Raw genomic sequence first — 27,476 nt, 5'->3', positions numbered from 1 at the left:
GTGGACGGTGAACTAATGTATACCATAACTGTACATGTGAATAGATTAGGTCTAATCATAGTTTGATGTCAGTATATATAACTAGCAGCATGGGCTCCACCAGTATGAAACACAGATGTGTACTTTTAGGCTGCCGCCTTCCCACGCTGCTGGCGACAAAATCACAGATATGCAAGGTAAACTGTTTAACCACAACCATTAGAAAACTGTATTTGTCATCAACCACATCTCTGACAGCTGCCGAATTCATACATGTCATCAGTCTTGCCACTGGAGGTTCAAGCGGCACTGCAATTAGTGCTCTTCGAGCCAAAGCGCTGAGTGGGATTGCCAGTCCCTCAATCACGGCTCTCATTGCCCAGTGCTGTCGTACACACAAACTTGTGTAGAAGTCTTCACTCTGAGTGCTGTCTGTGTTCACCACAGTAGCTGCTGATGGGATATTTCTAAGGGAAGGTATTTATCATACAAATGTAATACAAATCTGTCTTCCTCTCCCTCCCTCTCTCTCTCTCTCTCTCTCTCTCTCTCTCTCTCTCTCTCTTGGCATACATAGCAACCCTTGGGAGGAATATTGCTGAAGTTGAAGTGCTTTCAAATGAGGAGGCTAGCTTTTAGGCTTTTATTAACAAGAACTGTGAACTGTACCCAATTAGCAAACTGCAGAAGGAAGGACTGTGTACATGTGAACTGCAATAGCTAGAGAACTGCAAAAGAACTGTGGTAAATAGGCTAAGAAATGTGTTTGAATTGTTGTTGGGCTTTTATTGAACTATAATAATTGATGACAAAAAATCAAATTTTTTGTTGCTGTGGAAGTAATATTAGTGTAAATTAGGAATAGGAAGTGCTATGAGAATAAAAGTTAATGTTGTATGCAGGGCCGATGGGATTACATTGTAAATCATCACTTACAGATTCGTCATGCCACAAGATGGAGCAGCGTCCATAGCAGCACGAGACGTCCATGGACAACACGTGCAGTGAGAGCATATAATGGTGAGTGCAGTTAGCAGAATAGGGCACAACTGATGTGTCTGTTTCAGCATACAACGACAGCGGAATTGCAGCTAGGGGTGCAGCCAAAAGCTGCGAGAATCAACAATAATATGTCAAGAAAGAAAAGTCGAGTAAATTTTATGCTTGCACATAGCAGACTTAAGATTTGTAATTGGAACATCAGTATTAGTAAAATGTCTGGATAAAAGAATTGAGATGTGCTCTTGGTAGTAGAAAACGAATTCAGTCACACACCAGTAGGGATGATTCGGTGGGTCAGATACAAATAAATGATAGTGAAATCAGATATGGGTTTAATTTTATGTCAAATTCAGCCAAAAATTATTTTAGTAAAAACATAGATTCAGACATTGGTGTTAAATCTGAAACAGAGAATTAAAAAACCAAAGATCTCACTGAGAATTTTGAAGTAGCCACAAATGATTTCAATGGTAATGTAGAATTAATTAATACTGAAGACAGCAAAAATGTTGATTTGGTGGTAAACAATGATAATGTAAACCCAGGATGTGTAGTACCTAGTCAGAATGAGGTGATTGATTGGAATGACGATATCAGATAAAATGACTCTTACGTTAACATTACTAATGAGCCAACAGATGAGTTACATACATTAAGTTAGCATACAGCATCAGCTGACACCTCATCAATTCAGGATGTCTATGTGAAAAATAATTTTCAATTCAGTATGATGATCAGTACATTATGTCTATGTGAAAATTAATTTTCAAGAACAAAAAGTAGCACAAAAGAAAACAGATAATGGATTAGAGGAAATTAATGTGGGAACAGCACAACTTAATACTATGTTTGATGCACTGGAACAAACGGTTATAAACCTTGAAGTGAAATCTGAAGGATGCTGCAAGAAACTAGAGTATGAAAAACAAGAATGGGGTAAGAAATTAGAAGTTTGTAAGTTACAAATTAATATGTAGATTGACCATGAAATCAAGGATTTGCAGGATCAAAATGGAGAAACACAAACAGCAATTAATGACATTAGTAACATAAAGCAAGAGCAAAGCAAATCTACCAAGGCATGTAATGAGAAACATAGAATATACTATAATAATTTATAAAGTATCAATAATGACCATGAAATAATTTGTCATAATATTTCACATGCAGAATCTTCTTGTAAAGGCAACGTAAGTGTGATTCAGAGAAAACTGAGAAAAATAGAGCAAAAAGCACTTCCTGAGATGCAATACAGAACAGAAAATGAAGTGAAACAAAAGTCCAAATTTGGTGTGAACAAGAAATTAAAAATCGTATTGTTGATGTATGTGACATAGAAAATCATGCCAATGTGTATAAATTGCATCATTTCTCTCGTAAGAGAACTATACACTCAGTAGCTTTCATTAGACAGTTTGAGGGCATCTTGCCTGAAAACACAGCAGAACAACAAAAAATCAAACTCGTGAAGAGTAGGTTTGAAGGAGAAGCAAAAACATTGGGAACAGGATTCAGCAACATATGTAAATCATATAAAGAATTTGTTGAAGCATTATTGAATAAATACTGGTCTTGCTGCACACTAAACAGAGTGAAAGGTGAAGTAGTTGCACTAAAAAGGTTACATGGTGAAAAAGTCATTCTACTACAAATTAATAGGAGTAAGGTACTAGGAGTGGGAAGGGAAAATTGGTACAACTGATTCATTAAAGTATACGGGGTGGATATCTGGCCACACATGGTCAAATACCTGTTGTCATAGGTAGGAAAAGTAGGTCTTTTGTAGGATAAATCCAGACAACAGGTTCCCCTGTCTAAAAAGTATCTCCAGCTCTTTATGAAATGCTGAAACTTTCACTCACAAGCCAGATTTTAACACCTACAATATCACCTGCAGAAGATGTCACAAAGAAAAACAAACCATAGGAAAGAGTAACATGGGGCATTTCACAGACTTTACAATCCTCCATCAAAACATGCAATCAATAAAACATAAAATAAAACTATTAGACGTTGATATCACCAAAAAATTAATCATTTTGTGAGTGTATAGATCTCCAAGTCGTAGTGTGGACACTTTTTTCAATAAGTTAACAGAAGTTCTAGGCAAAATCTCAAGTACAAAGGTCAATTTAATTCTGTGTGGGGACATTAACATCAACACTAATACCATAAATGAATCCAGCAGCACCTTCATAAACATCCTTCAAACTTTTGGTATGTCCCTGTTGGTCAATAGTGCAGCAAGGGTTACTATGACGGCTTCATCAGTAAATGTCCACGTGGGCACAAATATGGACAGGGAAAAATGTGATGTAGCTGTAAAATATTTCAGACTATCAGAACATCTCTGTCAAATAACAACAGTAAAATCAGCCATCGAATCATTCCCCAAGCTACAAGCTTACATACGACACCTATCAGAAATCAAAATAAGGGATTTTTAAAAGAACTGGAAAAACAAAGGTGGGGTGAAGTGTATAAGGAAACCAATGTGAATATGAAATTCTCTAAATTATCCACATTGTTTAAATTGAATTTTGAAAATGCATTTCCAAAATTATGCATGTCTGTATCAATATCTCACAAAAGCAGGTATTCAGAAGTCCACCTAAACACTTAAACATTTCAGTTCCATGAAAAAGATTCACAATAATCCAGAATTCTTAAATTTCTATCACAGATACAAAAAGATCTATAGGAAGGTGCTGATTGCTGCAAAAAAGTCATTTAATGACAAGATAGTATACAACGCAGAGAATAAAAGCAAACCATCCTGGGATGTTATAAAAAAGGAAACAGAGAGAGGCAAACAATCACAGAGTAACGTACTGTTAAGGGAGGGGTATAAGGTAGTAAATGATACGCAACACTTAGCAAATTATGTAAATGAGCATTTTTCAAGTATTGCATAGAAGTAACCAGTACATAATGTTGCACTAAATTAAATGTTGTTACTTTGAACCACATATAATAAAGTCAATAAAACTGTTCAAAAGATAAAAATAAAGTCATTAGACGTAGATGAAGTACCAATGTGTGTACTGAAACAACGCATAGGGGCTATAAAAGGCTCCTTAACTAATACACTACTGGCCATTAAAATTGCTACACCACAAAGATGACGTGCTACAGAGGCGAAATTTAACCGACAGGAAGAAGATGCTGTGATATGCAAATGATTAGCTTTTCAGAGCATTCACACAAGGTTGGCACCAGTGGCGACACCTACAACGAGCTGACATGAGGAACATTTCTAACCGATTTCTCATACACAAACAGCAGTTGACAGGCGTTGCCTGGTGAAACGTGGTTGTCATGCCTCGTGTAAGGAGGAGAAATGCGTACCATCACGTTTCCAACTTTGATGAAGGTCGAATTGTAGCCTATCACGTTGCGGTTTATCGTATCGTGACATTGCTACTCGCGTTGGTTGAGATCCAATGACTATTAGCAGAATATGGAATCAGTGGGTTCAGGAGGGTAATACGGAATGCTGTGCTGGATCCCAATGACCTCGTATCACTAGCAGGCGAGATGATAGGCATCTTATGCAAATGGTTGTAACGGATCGTGCAGCCATATCTCGATCCCTGAGTCAACAGATGGAGATGTTTGCAAGACAATAACCATCTGCACAAACACTTAGATGACGTTTGCAGCAGCATCGACTATCTGCTCGGAGGCCATGGCTGTGATTACCCTTGATGCTGCATCACAGAAAGGAGCACCTGACATGGTGTACTCAATGCCAAACCTCGGTGCACGAATGGCAAAACATCATTCTTTCGGATGAATCCAGGTTCTGTTTACAGCATCATGATGGTCGCATCCCTGCTTGGCGACATCATGGTGAACGTACAGTGGAAGCGTGTATTCGTCATCACCATACTGGCGTATCACCTGGCGTGTTGGTATGGGGTGCCATTGGTTACATGTGTCTGTCACCTTTTGTTCGCATTGATGGAACTTTGAACAGTGTACATTATATTTCAGATGTGTTACAACCCGTGGCTCTACCCTTCATTCGATCCCTGCAAAACCCTACATTTCAGCAGATTAATGCACAACCGCATGTTGCAGGTTCTGTACCAGTGTTTCTGGATACAGAAAATGTTCGACTGCAGTCCTGGCCACCACATTCTTCAGATCTCTCACCAATTGAAAATGTCTGGTCAATGGTGGCCGAGCAAATGGCTCGTCACAATACGCCAGTCACTACTCTTGATGAACTGTGGTATTGTGTTGAAGCTACATGGGCAGCTGTACATATACATGCCATCCAAGCTCTGTTTCTACATCTACATCTACATACATACTCCGCAATCCTCCATACGGTGCGTGGCAGAGGGTACCTCGTACCACAACTAGCATCTTCTCTCCCTATTCCATTCCCAAACAGAACGAGGGAAAAATGACTGCCTATATGCCTCTGTATGAGCCCTAATCTCTCTTATTTTATCTTTGTGGTCTTTCCACAAAATATAAGTTGGCGGCAGTAAAATAGTACTGCAGTCAGCCTCAAATGCTGGTTCTCTAAATTTCCTCGGTAGCGATTCACGAAAAGAACGCCTCCCTTCCTCTAGAGCCTCCCACCCAAGTTCCTGAAGCATTTCTGTAACACTCGCGTGATGATCAAACCTAGCAGTAACAAATCTAGCAGCCCGCCTCTGAATTGCTTCTATGTCCTCCCTCAATCCAACCTGATAGGGATCCCAAACACTCGAGCAGTACTCAAGACTAGGTCGTATTAGTGTTTTATAAGTGGTCTCCTTTACAGATGAACCACATCTTCCCAAAATTCTACCAATGAACCGAAGACGACTATCCGCCTTCCCCAGAACTGCCATTACATGCTTGTCCCATGTCATATCGCTCTGCAATGTTACGCCCAAATATATAATCGACGTGACTGTGCAAAGTGCTACACTACTAGTGGAGTATTCAAACATTACGGGATTCTTTTTCCATTTCATCTGCATTAATTTTCATTTATCTTTATTTAGAGTTAGCTGCCATTCTTCACACCAATCACAAATCCTGTCCAAATCATCTTGTATTCTCCTACAGTCACTCAAAAATGACACCTTCCCGTACACCACAGCATCATCAGCAAACAGCCGCACATTGCTATCCACCCTATCCAAAAGATCATTTATGTAGATAGAAAACAACAGCGGACCTACCACACTTCCCTGGGGCACTCCAGATGATACCCTCACCTCCGATGAACACTCACCATCGAGGACAATGTACTGGGTTCTATTACTTAAGAAGTCTTCGAGCTACTCACATATTTGGGAACCAATCCCATATGCTCATACCTTAGTTAGGAGTCTGCAGTGGAGAACAGAGTCAAACGTTTTACGAAAGTCAAGGAATATGGCATCCGTCTGATACCCTTCATCCATGGTTCGCAAGATATCACGTGAAAAAAGGGCGAGTTGCGTTTTGCAGGAGCGATACTTTCCAAAGCCATGCTGAGGCATGGACAGCAACTTTTCTGTCTCAAGGAAATTTATTATATTCGAACTGAGAATATGTTCGAGAATCCTGCAACAAACCAATGTTAAGGATATTGGTCCGTAATTTTGAGGATCCGTCCTTCTACTCTTCTTATATACAGGCGTCAATTGCACTTTTTTCCAGTTGCTTGGGACGTTTTGTTGGGCAAGAGATTCACGATAAATGCAAGCTAAGTAACGACCCAATGCAGTAGATTACTCTCTGTAAAACCGAATTGGAATCCCGTCAGGACCTGGTGATTTATTTATTTTCAACCCATTCAGCTGCTTCACAACCCCAGGGATGTCTATCACTATGTCCTCCATACGGGAATCTGTACAAGACTCAAACGGTGGTATGTTTGTATGATCCTCCTGCGTGAAAGATTTCTCAAATGCTAAATTCAAAATTTCAGCTTTCATTTTGCTGTCTTCCATTGCTAGGTCAGACTGATCAGTGAGTGACTGGATGGAGGCCTTCGGCCCGCTTACCAATTTTATGTAAGACCAGAAATTTCTTGGGTTTTCAGCAAGATCTTTTCCTAAGGTATGACGGTGGTAGTGGTAGTATGCTTCGCACATCGTTCTTTTTACAGTAGCACAAATCTCTACTACCTTTTGCCTGTCCTCATTCTCCCGATCTTTCATGTACCGCGAGTTCAACTGTCTTTGCTTCCTGAGCATTCTCCAAATTGCTCTGTTGAACCATGGTGAGTCTTTTCCTTCCATAACCCACTTTTTCGGCACATACTTGTCCAATGCGTGATTTACAATGTGTTTAAAATTTGCCCACAATTCTTCCATATCCATCGTACTGGAAGTAAATGAAGTCGATTCATTTACTAAGTGGGATGCTAACAACTGATTATCTGCTCTTTCTAGTAAGAATACTCTCCTAGCCTTCTTCACCAACTTTCTAACTTTTGTAACCATAGTTGTAATGACAACATCATGATCACTAATCCCTGTCTCAACACTGACACTGTCGATGAGGTCTGGTCTGTTCGTGGCTACCAGATCTAAAATATTTCCATTACACGTTGGCTGTTGATTTAGCTGCTCAAGACAGTTTTTTGATAATGTGTTCAAAAGTAATTCACACGACGGATTGTCTGAACCACCTGTAATGAATATATCGACATCCCAGTCTATATTAGGTAGGTTGAAGTCGCCTCTGACTAATATAGCATGATCCGGGTACTTCTGCAATACAGAATGTAGACTATCTTTGAATGATTCTAGAACTATCACGGTGGAACCTGGTGGCCAGTAATAACACCCAACGAATAACTTTATTTCTCCTAGCCCTGCTACACGTCCCAACTCTCACTACATATTTAAGAATTTCCTATCTCAGGGTTCAGCCAGGTCTAAGTCCCGAGAATAATTTGCATGGCACACGTTTACAAGCAATTATGAAAGACAGATTAATAAATTACCTGAATAAATACAATCTTTTAAGCAAATCACAATTTGTTTTCCAAAGTGACAAAAATACGGATTCAGCCATAGTAGAATTCACAAAAGTTGTACTTGATGCTCTTGATAAAGATGAGTGTGTCACAGGCATATTTTTGGATCTTTCTAAGGTGTTTTATACAGTCCATCAAAAGATTCTATTAAATAAATTAGAATCATTAGGAATAAGAGGGGTAGCTAATGACTGGTTTCGGTCATACCTAACAGATAGGGTACAAAGAGCAGAGATAACACATACTTCAAATAAATCCAAACAGTTAGTGAAACTCTTATCAGAATCAAAATACATTAATACAGGGGTTCCGCAAGGTAGCATATTAGGACCAATACTGTTCCTGATATACATCGATGACATTCCCCGTAGTGGTACTCATGTTGAAAAAATTCTCTTCACTAATGACAGCAATATTACAAGTCACTGAGAAAACAAGAGAACTTCTTGCTGAGAAAGCAAATGAAACTCTCAAGGAAGCTTATGATTGGTCAATAAGTAACAAATTGACATTGAACACAAAGAAAACTAATGCCATGAACTTCAGTTTGAAGAAGAAAAATGACAATGTTAAATTAAATGTATATGGCATCTCTATAGACTGTGTAACAAACGCAAAATTTCTAGGATTGAATATTGATTCTCAGTTGAAGGGGTGTGAACACACAAAGGAACTTGCAAAAAGAATGTTATCAGAGTGTTATGCCCTTAGAATGCCATCATTGGTGTGTAACATGGAGTGTCTTTTACTTACATATTATTCACATGTACACTCATTTCTAAGCTCCGGCATTCTGTTTTTGGGTAACAAATGCACAAAATATGAACACAATTTTCAAACTCCAGAAACGAGCTATAAGGATAATAACCAAAACTACTAGTTGAGCTTATTGTAATGATCTGTAGAAAACACTGGGGATTTTAACTGCTCCTTGTGAATATATTTATCGGTCAGTTATATACGTCAAAACCAGCATTGGTAATTACTTCAAAAACAGGTCTGTCCATGACCATGCAACAGAAGGCTCAACTTACATTTACCAAGAAAAAAAATTATCATAAAACTCAAAACAGAATTTTCTACCAAGGAATAAAACTGTTTAATAAATAACTAAAAGAGATTAAAGAAATTGCAAAAACACACTTATTTAAAAGGACAGCTAAAAACTACCTGTTATGCAATACATTTTATACATTGAAGGTTTACTTCAATAAAACAGAGTAGGGGTCTTATAAAAAATTGTTATACAAATAAATAAGTAATAATAATAATAATAATAATAGATGCAACATTCCACATAAAACCTTCACATTATATTTTTTTTCCCAAATTCTTCCTTTCTAGAAATACTTACCCCCAACCCATGCATAGCACAATACTAACACCTCTTCCTCTTTCTGAACTCATCATGTCGCTCATTATGGATGGATGCTGACAAACCTTTCCAGGATAGCAGATGGAAGGTTGTGGTACAGAAAATGGCCCAGAGATCACCAGTGTGTGTGTGTGTGTGTGTGTGTGTGTGTGTGTGTGTGTGTGTGTGTGTGTATGTGTGTGCGTAGTGAGTGAAGTGTTATGATGTCTGCTTGTGTCTGTATGTGTGGATGGATATTTGCGTGTGTGCGAGTGTATACCTGTCCTTTTTTCCCCCTAAGGTAAGTCTTTCCGCTCCCGGGATTGGAATGACTCCTTACGCTCTCCCTTAAAACCCACTTCCTTTCGTCTTCCCCTCTCCTTCCCTCTTTCCTGATGAGGCAACAGTTTGTTGCGAAAGCTTGAATTTTGTGTGTATGTTTGTGTTTGTTTGTGTGTCTATCGACCTGCCAGCGCTTTCGTTCGGTAAGTCACCTCATCTTTGTTTTTATATATAATTTTTCCCACATGGAATGTTTCCTTCTATTATATTAAACTTGTAAATACTTTCACATGTTCTATATCCTTGTAACAAGAGATCTACAGATGAATAAAGTCACCGCTGCTGCTGCTGCTACTACTACTACTACTACTACTACTACTACTACTACTAAGATCCCATACTGAAGTTCAATGGCATCAAGATATCAATAAACACCGACTTGATAGTCAGTTTCTGTGAGAGACTGCAAGCAAAAATTGGTCAAAAGTATACTGCTTTCGGCTATGGGAGACGAAGTTATCTGTTCACTTCCAAGAAGCATCTTATGGGGATAGATTAGGTGGTTGCTTTTGAGAAAGTTGTGAATGAAGCACCTCATTCCATCACAGGAACACCACAACAAAGTATTTTAGATGAAATAACAATCAATGACATGACAAAATATTGTGACTACTAACCCTCAGGGGGCAATAAAGTTCTTTGTATTGATAGGTAATTGATGGTTACAAGGTGTCCAAGATAACTGACTGTTTCCTGCTGTTAGTTCTTCCCCTTCCTTCATTCAGAACTACATCTGTCCACTTTAACATTCTTCACTATTAAAGATGACAATATTTCTTTGTACTGAATGCGAAAACAAATTAACCAAGCAGAGTAAACATCTGTACAGGGTGGCAGCCAGTCAAGGAATATTTTAGGGAATTGATTCTAAAAATTTTATTTAGAAGTCCCCAGTCAAATCTGTACAAGTTTTCTCCCACAGCAACTTCTCCTGTGCCTATGTGCCAAGTTGCCTGCCTTCCAGAACAAAGGCAATCTGTCCGCATAAAGCTGCTGACAAGAGACACCTCAGCACTCTGCTGAAACTGCTAGTGAATTCATGCCATCGGTGTTAGCCAATAGCAAGCATGGGATACAGGCCATGTGTATCAATGCTGGAGCATTAAACAGTGCAGAAATCAGTTGCCTCAGCCTGTTGTGATCCAGACCTTGAGCGGAACAGACATCTTTCACGGCAGGCAAGCCTCTCGCTCTGCATTTCATAACCGGCCACCAACATAACTTAACATTAAATGCCTCCTCAATCGTTGCCCATTTATTTAGTTGTTCGTCCTCTTAGACTGGCCTAAACTTGGTAACTTCCTCCCTAGGCATGCTCTTAGGTATACTATACATTTGAATATATGCTATTCAGATTCCTAATTTCCTATTCTGTCATTTAACGGCAGCCCTGGATGCCCACTTGAATGACCTGATCATTCAACCTGCTGTACATTGTAGTCATAAGCTGTATGTAACAACCTTCTTCCATCTCCATCCATATGTACACTGGTATCAGAAACATCATTCGGTCCCATTGTCTGGTCTATAGGGCGGCTGTTTACTTTTAGTTCACATTTGATATTGTGTGATCAGTCAGAACTCACGGCTGTTATTCCGCTGTGAGCCGAGCCCGGGTGCTGCAGTGCATCGGATACAATGATTCACCAGATACTGCATCTGCACATACCAGCGTCTGGGGAAATGTCTACTGCCACCCTGTCACAGCGCACCACCCCAACACGTGTGCACTTACTAACTGAGCTGCTTCTCATTGCACAAGTACATGCTGTGAGCATGGCAGACCCATTTGACTGTCACTTCCATTGAACCTGTTTACTGTAGCAAATTTCTTATACATGTTTTAAACTCTATTGTTGTTGTTGTTGTTGTAGTTGTTGTTGAAGTATTTCATGCTTAGTTCTAGTGATGGGAAGTTTCTTAAGACATATTTTTGAGAGTTTTCTATTAATCTCCAGGGATGTGCAGATAGCACATTGTGTTTGGTAACCACAGAGTCCCCAGCTGTTCATGACACTTTTTCCATTTCATTTTCATGTCATGATACATTCTATTTTTTTTTTTTTTTCTTCTTTTCTGTGAGCATCATTTCTGTGCTCTCTGATGCAAGTACGCTCCTATTCCTTGCTCCACAGATGTGAGCACCTTAAGGGCTCTATAGATGCTATGCCTCCAAACTGCACCTGCAAGGTATCCGAAATCGTTGGCACACTAAATCTTTTTACCTTGGTGGGGATTTGTTTTTATTGAAATACCAGGCACAGACATGAAATCAGTGTCTGGGCCTTGTAAGAAATGTGACAAACCATAGAGTCTAATGATCCTGGTATGGTCTATCAGTTTACTATTGGTATTAGGTGACTCGAGGCCACAAATTCACACACAGTCATAATTATGCAATGAGCACTTGTGTTGCCAAAGCCGATAGGATGCAATGTGACATGCTGGATTCCTGAACGAAAGGAATGAACATTTTCCGCCTTCTCTTTCTCTTGTTTCTGCATCTCTCTACTTTCTCTTTGCTGACCTTTTATTCTTTTCTGTCCATGCCTTCTGTTTTTCGTAAGTGGTAGCTACTTGTCTGGTTAACTCAATGCACGAAGCAAAAATGTATTAACTATGTACCATAACAAGAGTTCTAATGAATGATGATGAAGAATTGATCTGTTGTACCCCTGCAAGTTGATAAGAGAGGATATGATAACTTGTGGCTGTTATCTCCCAGAGGGTAATGAACTTTTGTTGATTTGTTTTATTTGGGTTACTTGTGAGCAGACAAGAGGTCCTGTCATTCATGTTGTTGAAGGCCATTATGTACAGGAAGAGTTCTTCTGCCAGCTGTTTCAAGCGATGTTCTTTCTGTTGTACAGATAGTGTTTTGTTGTGGAAGCTGAGGAGGATGCAATAAATGCTCATTATGTTGCTAAATGTATGACAGAATATGATTCAGTGATGTTAAATTGTCTATTTTATGCTGCCACACCAACAGGTCAGAGCAGAACCATTAACCATGATTCATTTTACCATGCAGTCAGCTTCCAGTTAAGATAATGTTTTTGGAGTCGTTTAAACTGCAGGTTATGTTACCAGTAAACGCTTACTAAAGCAGAGACCACATGGTGCAAACCCATGGACTGCCACAGCTGTCGCCTTGTGATAAGCCAGCAACATCCCAGCACGCTACCACTTTTCTTACACTTCTTCATCTTGTCTGTCATAATTAAGTCTAATTTTCATATTTTCGTACGATTTATAAGTAACAAACTGCATAGCTTTTCAGTGTCAATGTACTGAGAGTATTATATAGAGTATAAATATTAAGTGGTTGTCACCTAGCAGTGGTACCAATTGAGTCTAACAGCAGATCGGGTTTCACTAGACATGACCTGTACCTTGATAGGTATGGGAACGGGAGGCTGGCAAAGCTTATAGGTGATAGTGTAGTGGGTGGTGGCAGGATCACACATGGAAAAATTCCTGTAGTAGTTGGTGTTAGAGCTGCACCTTTTTTAGATTGAGGTCAGTTCATAGGTATACCTGCTTAAAGGAAGTCCCTCTAGCAGAGGAATCACCTTCAGAGAATCTCAGGTACCCAAGCAGAGAAGAATTAGCATATTTCATCAAAATGTAAGAGGTATTAAAGTTAGTGAACTGCTTATATATGTTGACTGTGAAATTATTGGTATGTTGGAGCACCACTTAAATAATTTGACAATTCTGAGGCTTCCTTTATGAGGATACAGATTAGCTGGCTGTTTTTCAAAGACTTCCTTGTGTGGTGGGGCATTGGCTATGTACGTAAAAAACAGTATTCCATTTCAATTCGTAGATGTATAACGGCACTGCACAGGACAGGTATTTGAATGTTGTGCAGGCGTAGTTGAACTCTGTAAAACTTAACTTCTAATTGTTGTTGTTTATAGGTCTGCTAACTCTGACTTCTGAGAATTTATGGTCAAGTTACCGATGATTCTTGATTCACTTTATACTAAGTACCAGAAATTACTTATATATGGTGACTTCAACATTAATTTTGTATATCATGGTGTGGGAAAAAGGATGATGGTAGATCTCATAAATTCATATGATCTGATGCAGACTGTGGTTTTCCCAGCCACGGTGCAGGGGAACAGTACCACAGCCATACACAATATTTTTATTCATTCTTCATTACTGGATGGGCATTCTGTTAGTAAAAGGGTGAATGGCGTTACAGACCATGATGCACAAATTATGAAACTAAAACGCTTTTGCACTCAAACAAACATTACATATAATTACAAACTATGTAGGAAAGATACGCCAATGGTAAAAGAGTGTTTCTCAAATCTCGTTAAGGAATAAGAGTGGCAGGGTATTGCTAATGACGATAACATAGATGACATATGTAACACTTTTCTTAACTCTTTTCGCACGCTCTTTGAGAGCTGCTTTCCATTAGTGTGTTCTAAATGGGGTATTATCAGTGGGTAGCCTGGATAGCTGACTAGCGGGATAAGGATATCATGTAGAACAAAGTGGGAATTATATTAAAATGTTAGAAGTAGTCACAATCAAGCAACAGTAGCTGATTACAAACAGTATTGTAAGGTGCTTAAAATGTTATTAGGAAGGCAAAGACTATGTGGTATGCAAATAGCATAGCTAATTCACAGGATAAAATTAAAACCATATGGTCAGTTGTGAAGGAAGTGTCTGGTCAGCAGCACAAGGTTGACAGTATAAACTCAGTTTTTAGTAAACATATTTCTGTAACTGGTAAGTGAGATATATGTACAGTGTTTAACAATCATTTTCTGACCACTGCTGGTGAATTAAATAAAAACATAGCATCTACAGGGAATCATATTACTCTCTTGGAAAATGCCTTTCTGCGACTAATGTCTGAAATACTGTCCTGTAATACTGACAAGGAGTAGATTAGGTCAATAATTAAATCTCCAAAGGCTAAGGACTTTCATGGATATGATGGAATGCCTAGCAGAATATTAAAGTACTGAGCTGCACATGTTAGCCCTATACTTAGACAGATTTGTAATTTTTCCTTTAAGAATGGTCAGTTTCCTGAATGACTGCAGTTCTCAGTAGTAAAGCCACAGCATAAAAAGGGAGAAAGGGATAATGTAAACAATTTTAGACCTATTTCCATGCCATCAGTGTTTGCTTAGGTTATTGAAAAGGTTGTGTATGTAAGGATAATTTATCATTTTTTAACACCTAATTTGCTCTTAAATGTACAGTTTGGCTTTATAACCGATTCACGATTGAAAATGCTATATTCCCTTTACGCTGTGAGGTACTGGATAGATTAAACGAAAGGTTTCAAAAGCTACCATATTTACTCGAATCTAAGCCGCACTCGAATCTAAGCCACACATGAAAAATGAGACTGGAAATCAAGGGGAAAAAATTTTCCGAATCCAAGCCGCACCTGAAATTTGAGACTCGAAATTCAAGGGGAGAGAAATGTTTTAGGCCGTACCTCCAAATCGAAACAAAGTTGGTCCGTTGTAATATGAGACACAATTTAGGTCGAATGAATGACGATACAGCTACAGTAGTTTGGTTTGAGTCATAAGCTTAGCAGTTAAGCTTTACCAGGTAGCCAGTGCTATGCGTCAGGATCTGTGTCCGTATTTATACGGGTACCCTTCCTTTTTCACAAGCTTCGTCTGGTTTGAATTGATAGCTTTTTCTTTCTTGATCTGATAAGTGCTGTTCTTTTTGTTATAGGTGTTTACTAAGCTGAAAATGCATTACTGTACTGTGTCATGCATTGTTTGTCACATTCTGATAATGAGTGTTTACCGCCTGTCGCCGATGGCGGCATGGCTTGCTTTTGTGCGCGCTACTGCCGCTTTTTAAAAAAGAGAGAGAGAGAGAAATCGTCTCATTAGCGAAACAATGGCAAGAGACTGCTATTTGTTGTTACATACACTGATGCTTTCTTTGATAATGATCAACAAGAGCTAAATAATAGACTGTGTATGATAGAAATGATAGAAGATGTTCTGAATGAGTGTTACACGAAAATTTTTCTCCGTTTGAAAATCTTTGCGGACGCCTCTTTAGCACATTACATTCTGGACATAAATTAGAGTCATCTTAGATTTAAAACTCTAGTCAATTGCTGTGCTTCATTTCTGACTGTATCACTATTGGGCATAAGAATAATATGGATATAAACATGACACGAAATGTATATTCTTCCGCGTTTGCTGTTGTCTCACTATAGTTTCGTATTTATTACGCAGACAGGATTAAATGGGATGGCAGCAAACAAGAAAGAATACATGGCAAAATGTTTATATTCATATTATTCTTATGGTGAAGAGAATACTGCATGTGATTCACAATTCAAAAAGTTCCTATTAGCAACGATCTCTTCTCAAAGGTAGGAAAAAATTCAGAACGTAGAGTTTGTCATATTGACAAACAACCCAGTCTTGCCCGTCGGATTTTTGTAGTACATTGAAATGCTGCTACAGTCGAAGACGAACAATGTGGAATTTGCATTTACTCCGTTGGATAATGTATGAGAATGCAGTGGTCGCAACTCGGGGCGGAGAAAAAAGCTCGTCTTCCACGTTTTTTTTTTTTTTTTTAATTTATTTACTGACGCAGAGGTTTCAGCACCAGTATTATCATTGTGCCTGCAAAACATGCCTGTGTAGCGCTACATATATTCGAAGGCAGAAGTTAGTTGTGGCAGCACCTACCAACATTTTTCAGAACTTCCGCTTACTTTGCATTCGATTCTAAGCCGCAGGCTTTTTTTTTTTTTTTTTTTTTTTTTTTTTAATTAAAAAACAGGAAAAAGAGTGCGGCTTAGATTCGAGTAAATATGGTAGGCATATTTTTTGATTTAACTAAAGCATTTCATTGTGTTGATCACAAAATATTGCTCCAGAAGTTGGACCATTACGGAATACAGGGAGTAGCTCACAATTGGTTCACCTCTTGCTTTAGCAACAGACAGCAAAAGACCTTTATTCACAGTGTTGAGAATGGCTGTGATGTGGGGCATGGTCAAACAGTGGGTGCCTCAGGGATCAGTGTTGGGGCCACTTCTGTTCCTTATTTATATAAATAATATGCCCTTTAGTATTACAGGGAATTCTAAAATATTTCTGTTTGCTCATGACACTACATTCATAGTAAAGGATGCTGTGTGCAACACTGGCTTCATTTCAAATGGTGCAGTTCATGACATAAGTTCATCGCTTGTAGAAAATAAAGTAACCCTAAATCACAGTAAGACTCAGTTTTTACAGTTTCTAACACACAGTCCAACAAAAACTTAAGTTTTAATTTCACATAATGGGCATATGATTAGTGAAATTGAACAGTTCAAATCTCTAGGTGTCCAGATAGATATTGAACTGTCGTGGAAAGCCTATGGTCATGATCTTGTTCGAAGGCTAAATGTTGCCATTTTTACTTTTCAAACAGTATCTGAAATAAGGATCATTCAACCTGAAAATTAGTCTACTTTGATTATTTTCGTTCGCAGATGTCATATGATATTATATTTTGTGGTAACTCTTCTCATTCTCAAAAGATATTTTTGTCTCAGAAATGGATAGTTTGGGCAATAAGTGGTGTAAGTTAGCGAATCTCTTGTTGACCCCTGTTCACTAGTCTGGCAATTCTGACATTGGGGTTTCAGTATATATATTCTTTACTGTTGCCAGTTTATTCCTACGAAATAGCAGCTTTCACTCAGTTAATACTAGGAAGAAATACAATCTGCATTTTGATTGCACTTCCTTAACCTTTGTGCAGAAAGGTGTGCAGTACACTGCTGCATCCATTTTCAATAAGCTACCACAAGAATTCAAAAATCTTAGCAGTAATCCACACCCTTTCAAATCAAAACTGGTGAGTTTTGGCATGGGTCACTCCTATTCTGTCCAGAAGTTGCTTGAAAAATTAAATTGGTTCCTATTTTAAATTTCTGACTGCATTTACTCAGACTTATTACTTGACTTTTTTGGGTTCATAAACATTTTATTTTATCTGTCATTACTTTTATATTGTAATTTAATGTACTAACAAATTCCATGACCTTAGAAATTTGCTCCTCAATTTGGTCCTACAAAACTAGACGGATAAATAAATAAGTGCCCATTAATAATTTTTGAGGATGGCCCAGGCGCACTCCTATTTGTATTATGTAGGAAATTTATGTATTTCTGAAGAGTTTGAGGTGTTTAAAGGTACCCTTTATCATCTACTGTATAGATCTTTGTCATGTGATGAATTTAACTCCTTTTGTTGTTCAGCTTCTATATAGAATTTTGGTGTTATACTATATTTCACTTGTAGATCTCTTTTATTGACAAGATTTTTATTTTTCCTTTCAGATGAATGTGTCAAGTTTACCTTAGTAAAGTGTTCCTAAAATGCTACTTATTACAAGTCTGCTTCATTGAATGTTTCCTTTTGTTGTCATATCTAGAATGTGGAGCCCCTATTTGCAGTGTCTGCTATACTTATTTTTTATTGTTCAAAGGACAATTACACATCAAATCTTCATCTGATTATTGTAACTGATATTCCATTGCTCTGCAGATGAGCTAAGTCCAGTGTCGGTTCAAAAGCATTTTTTTCCCTGTTTTCTTTCAAGGTGTCACTAAGAATTGAAAATAATTGCACTTTTTAATTCTTATATCCATTGAATTGACTGTTTTCCTTTAGTCTATCTTTACAAATCTTTCCTGTCCTGTGTCCACACAAATCAACATTTACTTTTTCCTTACCTATGTGTTTTACCCAGCATATAAAGTCCTGCAGTACTCTATCACATGCTCCAACAATTATGTATCAAAATTTCTGTTAGCTTGAGTTGACTCTGTTGCACATTTTATGCTGACAACTAATTCCAAAAACAACTTGGCCTGTATTTTCTGAATTTTGTGTTCACTCAAATTCAACACAGAGATTCACTCTGTCCCCATATTTCTGTTTTAAATTTACAGCAAGTACTGTACTAATGATCTGAACTAACCCATTACATTTTTTATCATACAAAAATTAAGATCACTTCAGTACAAATTTGTGTCGCTCTGTATCGATGATTACCAGAGTTTGATTGAGCCAGCATTTTCTTTCTCTATTTTTATGCATACTCACTGTTATACCACTGGTACACACCACCAGCTGTGCTTCAAAAAATGATTGCTTCTAGATCGTCACCTCCCCCCCCCACCCTTATCACTCTTCCTCCTCCTTTGCGCCTACCTCTCTGCTGTTTCCCCTCTCGCAAGACACGCGTTACCCTGCAGATAATACCCCACCCCATCACCCTAATAGAGAGAAGTGCCATTAAATTTTATCAATGCCACACACACAGAGCTCTCTCTGCCGGATAACCCACATGCACTACTCCCATCAGTCGGAAATTTGTTTACGAACAATGCATGTGTTTCTGTCGCACAGAACCACATTCTAGCTGTGAATCTTTTCATATTTTATTAACTGATTATAAACTCACTGCAGTTTTTCCCTTCCTTATGTGAAGTTTAGAGATGTATGAGGATAGGGAATTATTTTTATTAGAGTTTGCCTTGTGTTTCTCCATGCCTACAATGCTGATTTACAAGCTTATTTTATGCCATGTGACAGTCCCATGGTAATCTGAAAACAGTAAACTCTAAGATCAGTGGACAAGACAGATAGTTTCTCCGGGACTTTCTCATTTTAGAGGGAAAAAAAAATGGTTGTAACCTATCCTCATTTTCGATTGACAATCAAACATGAGCTGTTCTGGTCTTTTCCTTCATTTCTTCGGGTTGTAAATTTAATTATGGAGAACAGTTTGTCGATAATTGTTGATTATAAAACACTGCAGCTGAGTGACACTAATGGGAAAAATATTAAATCTATGTTTTACTCTGAGCATTATATCTTGTACTTTCTTGGTGTATTTTCATATTTTATCTCCTTAAATTAATGTCAATTAATAACTTTTCCTGTGTTTTTCTGCTAAAGGGATTTAGGGTCGTACCATTGTTTCGATGAGTTAATGAGCAGTGTTTTTATGTAATTCTAATGGATATTAACGATTTATCACATATCTGGCCCCTCAAGTACTTTTGCCTTATATTCTTTTTATAAGTGTGATGTAATGATGTGACACACATTGATGATTTTATTTTGTTCTCCTGGTAATTAGATAAGCATTTAAAGCACTATGTGGTTTCTACAAGTAATGAGTTTAAGTCAAAACTGTGTTATGACTACGAAACCCCTACACAAAGTACACTCACCCAACAAATATTTAAGGTCATACCAGATACTCATTTGGCAGATGGACAATATTGTGTTCTATGTTGAGCACTAACTTATGAGAAATATTAATTACAGCTAACCATTTTGAGACCTGCATTATTAGTCAGACAAACAAGTCTCCCTTCAGACCACTACTTGGTCACATTTCTACCTTGTTAATTATCATTTGTCTCAGTTTTAATTAATTAATTCATGTGTAAAACTAAGTGATATACGTACACACTACTATCACATGAGGTAATTTAAAATGGTTTCTAAATGAATAAGTGTATATTTCCTTTTGCTTTTCTGAGATTTTCACTATGATGCAGCTGCATTGGCCATTTCCAATGATGTAGCCATGTTAAGGTAGTGGTGACTCAATAGATGCTATGGCTAGTTTATGCTACAATTTGCCATAGTGCACTATGTTTTGAAGGACTGTTACACTATGATGTGATATAAGATAATGTAAATTGAGTAGGTAGAATGATAATATTGGAAATTCATGAGTTTTTATGTGCAGCCTTTGCTATCCCCTGATTTCACCCGTAACTCCAGGATTTTTTTGGTATAAAAAAAGGCTTTGTACTTCTCTATTTTAACATGAGTTAATATAGATAAAGGTTGAGTTATACGAGGTTTATGGTACCCCATCTCTACGACTTAGTAAGTGACACCTCCATTTTACTGAAATGTGTTAATGTTTTGTACTCTGAAAAACTTTGTGCAACTACTGGCTGCAAAAATAGTCAGGTGACATAGCAAGTTTTTGCTTAGGTTAATACCCTTTTTCAAATGCACGTAGTCCAGTTATAAACCACATGATATGTTAATGTTCTACAGTAAGCTGATTTATTATGTTTTTTTTTTACCCAAATACTTTGATTGTTACAGAATTAAGTATTCTGTCATGCTGTTGTTTCATTTAATATTTTGGTATTAGATCAACTATGTAGAAAGGAGATTAATATTTTCCAGACAATACAAACAACTACACATTGTAGGGGGGGCCTGTAAACCATTAAAAGATCAGTGCTGATCCAGTTTGGGCAGCATCTGCTTTCTATGACAGTGAGTTTACTACTGAAACAGTAAATTAATAATAGATTTTTTTTCTCCTCAACCAAACAGAAACTATGATAGTTCATTCCTCCTTTATGAAGCTTTCTGGAATGATTTTAACTTCATATACTTTAAGAAATGATAATCTGGACGATGATGATTTTCGTTATTACAGGAGCTATTGCATTACCACTCAAAATCTGAACAGTTAATATTTTAGTGTTTTCTTATCTCACGAAGTTTGATGAACTTGACTACATCTAACTCCCCTGCCAATTACACTAAATGAATAAAATTGTAACAGGAGCCTCCCACAGCATTAAGGCTCCCACTGGGGCAAACCGTCTTTCCAGCAGTGACTGACATCCTTTTGTAAACAATGTGAGTCACCACTCCTCTTGAAGGGGTAAGTAATGTACAGGATGGCAGCAAGTCAAGGAATATTTTAAGCAACTGGTTTAAAAAATTTTATTTAGAAGACCCTAGCCAAATCTTTACAAGTTTGCTCCCATAGCAACTTCCGTAGTGCATACATGACAAAAATTGCCAGCCTTTCAGAACCAATGTAGTTCCATCCAGTTCACACTGCTGACAAGAGATGCTCTCAGCCCTCTGCTGAAACTGCTAGTGAATTCACACCATTGGTTATGGCAAACAGCGTGCGTGGGATACAGAACACATGTGTGTATGCTGGAGCATTGTGCAGTGCGGAACACGGTTGCCTCACTCTCTTGTGATCCAGACCTCAAGCAAAACTGTCGTCTTTCATGGCAGGCAAAGCCTGAAGTTCTACGTTTCATGACTGGCCATCAAAGTAAAGTAAGTTCACATGAACCACGTCCCCTTCTACTTCCCATTTCAATTAGCAGTTCAACCTCCTAAACTGGCCTAAAGCTGATAAATTCCAACCCTAGGTATGCCCCTTGTATACTGTAAATTTGAATATATTTTCTTTATTTTACCTAATTTCCTGTTCTGTTATTTAACTGCAGCAATGGATGCCCACTTACAAGACCTGACCAACTGACCTGCTGAAAAACACAAAGTATAGGAATACAGATACAACAGCAAGAGAATGCAGAGTATAATTACAAAAATTTCCTTTTGTTTATTTAATTTCCCCATATCGTATCAAAATGTCAACAATAAATAAATTGGATAAATACAGAATAGGCATAATGTTAAATATTTAGAAATATCCCTTTCATGAATAAGAGTTTGTAAATTTGATTAGTCAGAGTGCATTTTTCCCAAGAAACCACTCATAAAAGGGGGGGCGGGGTGGGGGGGGGGCTCATCTTAAATTCAGGGTTGTCTTATTGTCTTATACTCGAGTATATACCATATTTTTCACTCTGGATAAGAGTGTGTGTAGTATTGAAACTTCCTAGCTGATTAAACAATATGCCAGACTTTATCTGAAAGCCAGCAAGCACATCTTGTCTTCTTTATGTCTCTATCAGTGACTCATCACCTAAATTATTTGCTGAGCTAATATCTTTAAGTATTAAATTACTCACAATGTTACTCCTAGAGGAAAGATTTTCATGCAGTATCAAATCGTAAAAAGTGCACACGTTCACGCAATGTCATATCATTAAATACGCATAATAAGGCAGATAAAGAATTAAAATGTGTGACAGAAAATGATGTTACTATGTCACAAGAAGTGACAGATGCATATTTAGGTGAAGAAATTTTGGACAAAGTCTGGTCAAGTTGATAGTTGTTTCACTATTTTGCCACAAAATATTTTTGTCTTCTTTGAAAACTCAAAATCAGGATATGATATGATAACTTTATTATCTTAAAATCAGCAACACCCACTTATCCACAGGATGATTGCAAAGATTTTTAACATTTTCAATAAGTGTCCGGGATTCCGCCTGTGGCTCGCAACTTTGGTATTTCTGAAGGAAAATGCACAAAATTTGATTTGATGTGAATGTTGTCTCGCCTCATATCTGTTTCCTTGAATATGACCACCATGTCTTTAATGCAAACTGTGTTAGTGACCTAAAAAACCTACAGCCCAAAAATGAAGCAAAAAACCTACATAGCAGTACCTTAAGGCTTTTCAGAAGAATGAAGCAGAGAGATGTCAACTTCAATACATCTGTAGGAATTCAATGTCTCTTACTGACTACATAATCAGAATTACCACAGTAAAAAATGGCAGCATTAATCCAGGTACACTACCTGGTTAAAAAAGGTTATGTGGGCACAGCTAAATCTGGAAGAATTTCTCTAAATCCAGCAACATAAACAAGTTCTTTTAAGAGAACCTTCAACTTAAAAAAAAAAAAAAGGGCAGCATTGACTTATTGTTGTCAGCAGTTTCATACCTTGGATTTCGTGAATCAATTTTCCTTGTTTGTATCATTGTAACAGTGCATTCACAGAATCAAATTTTAGACTGCCATTTCAGTTACACGATGTAGTGCACGGGCCAGCAATGTTTGACACTTCAAGTTATGATAAAAAAAACTGTAGTAGCTTTCCCAGCCTCCATCACATATGGAGCAGCATTGTGCAACAACAACAATAATAATAATACCCATTTTTATTTTTATTTTGCTGGCATGAAGTATATTGACTTCTACCGACAACTGCCGAGCTGAAGTACGCCACCTGAGCTCACTATGAAGTTCACAAATTACAACAAATTCGCACAATTGCTTATGTTCTGCATCTTGGCAATGTTCATATAGATAAATCAATAAAAGATGGTGTCATAAACGTTATTGTAAAAAAAAAGTCATAAATGTGATATAACATGCATTACAAGTGCCCCAATACATACCATCTTCAAAATATACATTTACCCAGCAAATGGCCACACTTGCAAAAATTCATGCAACTTGTGTTTACACAGAAATGTGGACTCTAGTTATTATACACCTGCCTCGGAAACTGAATAACTCTCACAGACTCATAATAATTTGAAATAAAATCATCTCATAACCAGGAACTTTCAAACACATGCATTGTGGTTATAGAATTAATTAATGCTGACTCCCAAACTTCACATGCATTTCTTCCTAACAAATCATTATGACAAATATCAAACAATCTTGTTAAGAAGTATAACTAATATTTTACTGAATCTGAGACAAATTATAGGTTCACACTATACAAAACACAGTTGACAGCATTACCCTGTCAATATTTATAGAAATCACATAAGCGAAAAACTAACCGCGACCATGACTACAGCATAGGTATAGTGAACATATACCTGATTCATTGTTGTCTCTGTGCCACCAGCTGGGTTTAAAATATTTTTTCTGTCTAGCTGACTCAGCATATGGTTCACCTGTTAGAAAATACAACTCTGGTCAATGTAACTAAACAGCTATCAAGAACATTTTCTAACTTTTGTAAACAAGGAAAGGAAAAGAATGCAATATCATAGCCATGTGACTGGCAGAAATGAACACTACCTGGTGCAATTTTTTATAAATTAGGATTATGAACACCAAATCATGCCCACCATCATCATCATCATCATCTACTACAGGGTGATTATAGTCAGAGTTAAGCTTGCAAAACGCTGTGGAAATTACACCACTGGTCAGAATGACATCAAATTGCACTGGAATATTATCAGAGAAGAAGGAAAACGTATAGCAGATGGAAAAACATAGTGTGAAAATTGATCAACAGATGGTGCTGTATGTCACAATACATCAATGAAAACACCTGTCATGTGCACGGCCCACTGAAGTTGGTATAAACACGATGGGTACATGGTTTTTCCACCTTTCACATGTGCAACATTCGCCATGACTGTCTCAATGCAGGATCGTGCTCTGCTTCTATAGCTGTATTTCAAGAATGATGACTGTGCACACATTGCTCTGCAGACAATCCGGACCCTGAAGGGTTTGAAAAAAGGCATTGGTCTGATGACTGTCATGGGTCTGGAGAAAATAATTCAGAAATTCAAAAAGACGGGTTCTTTTGGTGTGCAACATGGTACAGGGTGGAAATGAATTGATTCGATGTCCGTGGAAGCAGTGGTCACAGCAATGCAGGAGGAGACAATCGGTGGTGTACAAATGTGTACTGCATGGAGAATTGCCCAAACACTGGACATACAAATGAGCATGGTACATAAAATCTTATGAAACATCCCTCTTTGCTATCCATTGGAAATAACGCATGTGCACGAGTTGCTTCCAGTTGACCCGCCAGCAAGAGAGACCTTTGCTTTAGAATTTCTTGTTCACGCGGATGTGGACAATGATTGGCTGTGGAAGATTATAGACAGATGAAGCCCACTTAACAAAATATGTGAATACACAGAATTGTAGAATATGGGCAATGGAAAAACCACATGCAAATCAACCAGTACCTCTTCAGCCTGAAGGAGTCATAATGTGGTGAGGGATTGCAGCATCATATACCATAGCGCCAAATTTTTTCGAAGTGACAGGAGCTTCAGGTCCTGTTCCCCGTACCATCACTGGTAGGCGTTATGAGCGTCTTTTGTGCAATAATGTCATTCCAGCTCTCCAACAGCGTGGATGTGTGGAAGGGATCATGTTTATGCTAGATGGCATAGTTCCGCACATTGCAAATCCAGTTAACCAGCTGCAGAAGCACTATTACAGAAATGCTAGAATTATCAGCCACCAAGTCCCTACAGCGTAGCCGTCTCGATCACCTGATTTTAATCTGTATGACTTCTGGCCTTGGGGGTATCTGAAAGATTTTGTGTTCAGTGTGCCGATTGCCAACTTTGCTGCATTGAAGGCACGCACTGTGGAACACATCCTGAACGTGACAACGGAAATACTTCCATTAGTTATGCAACATGCTGTTTCTCAATTTCAACTAGTTGCAGAAAACGGTGAACAGCATTTTGAGCACGTTTTGTACCAGACACACAGAAATTAATAATCCAATTTGATTTTGATTGAAATACAATCTGCATTTGGGTTGCACTTCCTTAACTTTTGTGCAGAATACTACTGCATCCATTTTCAATAAGCTACCACAAGAATTCAAAAACCTTACCAGTAATCCACACCCTTCCAAATCAAAACTGATGAGTTTTGTCATGGGTCACTCCTTCTACTCTGTTAAGAAGTTGCTTCAAAAATTAAACTGATTCCTATTTTTAATTTCTGACTGCGTTTACTCAAACTTATGGCTTGAATTTTTGGGTTCATAAACATTTTATTTTCTTTGTTATTATTTTTATGTTGTAATTTAATGTACTGACACATTACATGACCTTGGAGATTTGCTCCTCAATTTGGTCCTACGGAACTAGATGTGTAAATAAATAAATAAATGTATTTAAAAAAAGAAAGATGATGTGACTTACCATACGAAAGCGCTGGCAGGTCGATAGAAACACAAACAAACACATACATACACACAAAATTCTAGCTTTCGCAACCAATGGTTGCTTCATCAGGAAAGATGGAAAGAGAGGGAAAGAAGAAAGGATGTGGGTTTTAAGGGAGAGGGTAAGGAGTCATTCCAATCCCGGGAGCGGAAATAAATAAATGAATATTAATAATTTTTGAGGATGGCCCAGGTGCACTCCTATTTGTATTAGGTAGGAAGTTTATGTATTTCTGAAGAGTTTGAGGTGTTTAAAGGTAACCTCTATCATCTACTGTACAGATCTTTGTCATGTGATGAATTTAACTCCTTTTGTTGTTCAGCTTCTTTGTAGAATTTTGGTGTTATACTATATTTCACTTGTAGATCTCTTTTATTGACAAGATTTTTATTTTTTCTTTCAAATGAATGTGTCAAGTTTACCTTAGTAAAGTTTTTCTAAAATGCTACTTATTACAAGTCTGCTTCATTGAATGTTTCCTTTTGTTGTCAAATCTAGAATGTGGACCCCACTTTGCGGTGTCTCTTATACTTATTTTTTATTGTTCAAAGGACAATTATACTTCAAATCTTCATCTGATTAGTGTAATTGATATTCCATTGCTCTGCAGATGAGCTAAGTCCACTGTCGGTTTCAAAGCATTTTTTTCCCTGTTTTCTTTCAAGGTGTCACTAAGAATTGAAAATAATTGCACTTTTTAATTCTTATATCCATTGAGTTGACTGTTTTCCTCCAGTCTCTCTTTACAAAACTTTCCTGTCCTGTGTCCACACAAATCTACATTAACTTTTTCCTTACCTATGTGTTATATCCAGCATATAAAGTCCTGCAGTACTCTATCACATGCTCCAACAATTACGTGTCAAAATTTCTGTTAGCTTGAGTTGACTCTGTTGCACATTTTATGCTGACAACTAATTCCTAAAACAACTGTCCTGTATTTTCTGAATTTTGCATTCACTCAAATTCAATACAGAGATTCACTGTGTCCCCATGTTTCCATTTTAAATTTACAGCTAGTACTGTACTAATATCTGAATTAACCTGCTATATTTATCATCATACAAAAATTAAAATCTTTTCAGTACAAATCTGGTCTCGTTGTGTGTGGATTATTACTGGAGTTT

The 27,476-nt window shown here is 37.6% G+C and overlaps 1 protein-coding gene across 1 annotated transcript in view; it reads right to left on the bottom strand.

Moving 5' to 3' along the window:
- LOC126469698 (uncharacterized) overlaps window positions 1-27,476 on the bottom strand; it is an 894,140-nt gene that overhangs the window by 483,898 nt on the left and 382,766 nt on the right. The window contains exon 14 of the mRNA XM_050096872.1: window positions 24,229-24,306. Coding sequence (XP_049952829.1) covers window positions 24,229-24,306 — 78 coding nt within the window. The remainder of the gene's footprint in view (window positions 1-24,228; window positions 24,307-27,476) is intronic.

The sequence above is a fragment of the Schistocerca serialis genome, chromosome 3, assembly GCF_023864345.2.
Source record: "Schistocerca serialis cubense isolate TAMUIC-IGC-003099 chromosome 3, iqSchSeri2.2, whole genome shotgun sequence".
Classification (NCBI taxonomy): Eukaryota; Metazoa; Arthropoda; class Insecta; order Orthoptera; family Acrididae; genus Schistocerca; species Schistocerca serialis.
The sequence above is the reverse complement of the archived record's forward strand: the minus strand, read 5'-3'. Positions and strand labels throughout refer to the sequence as shown.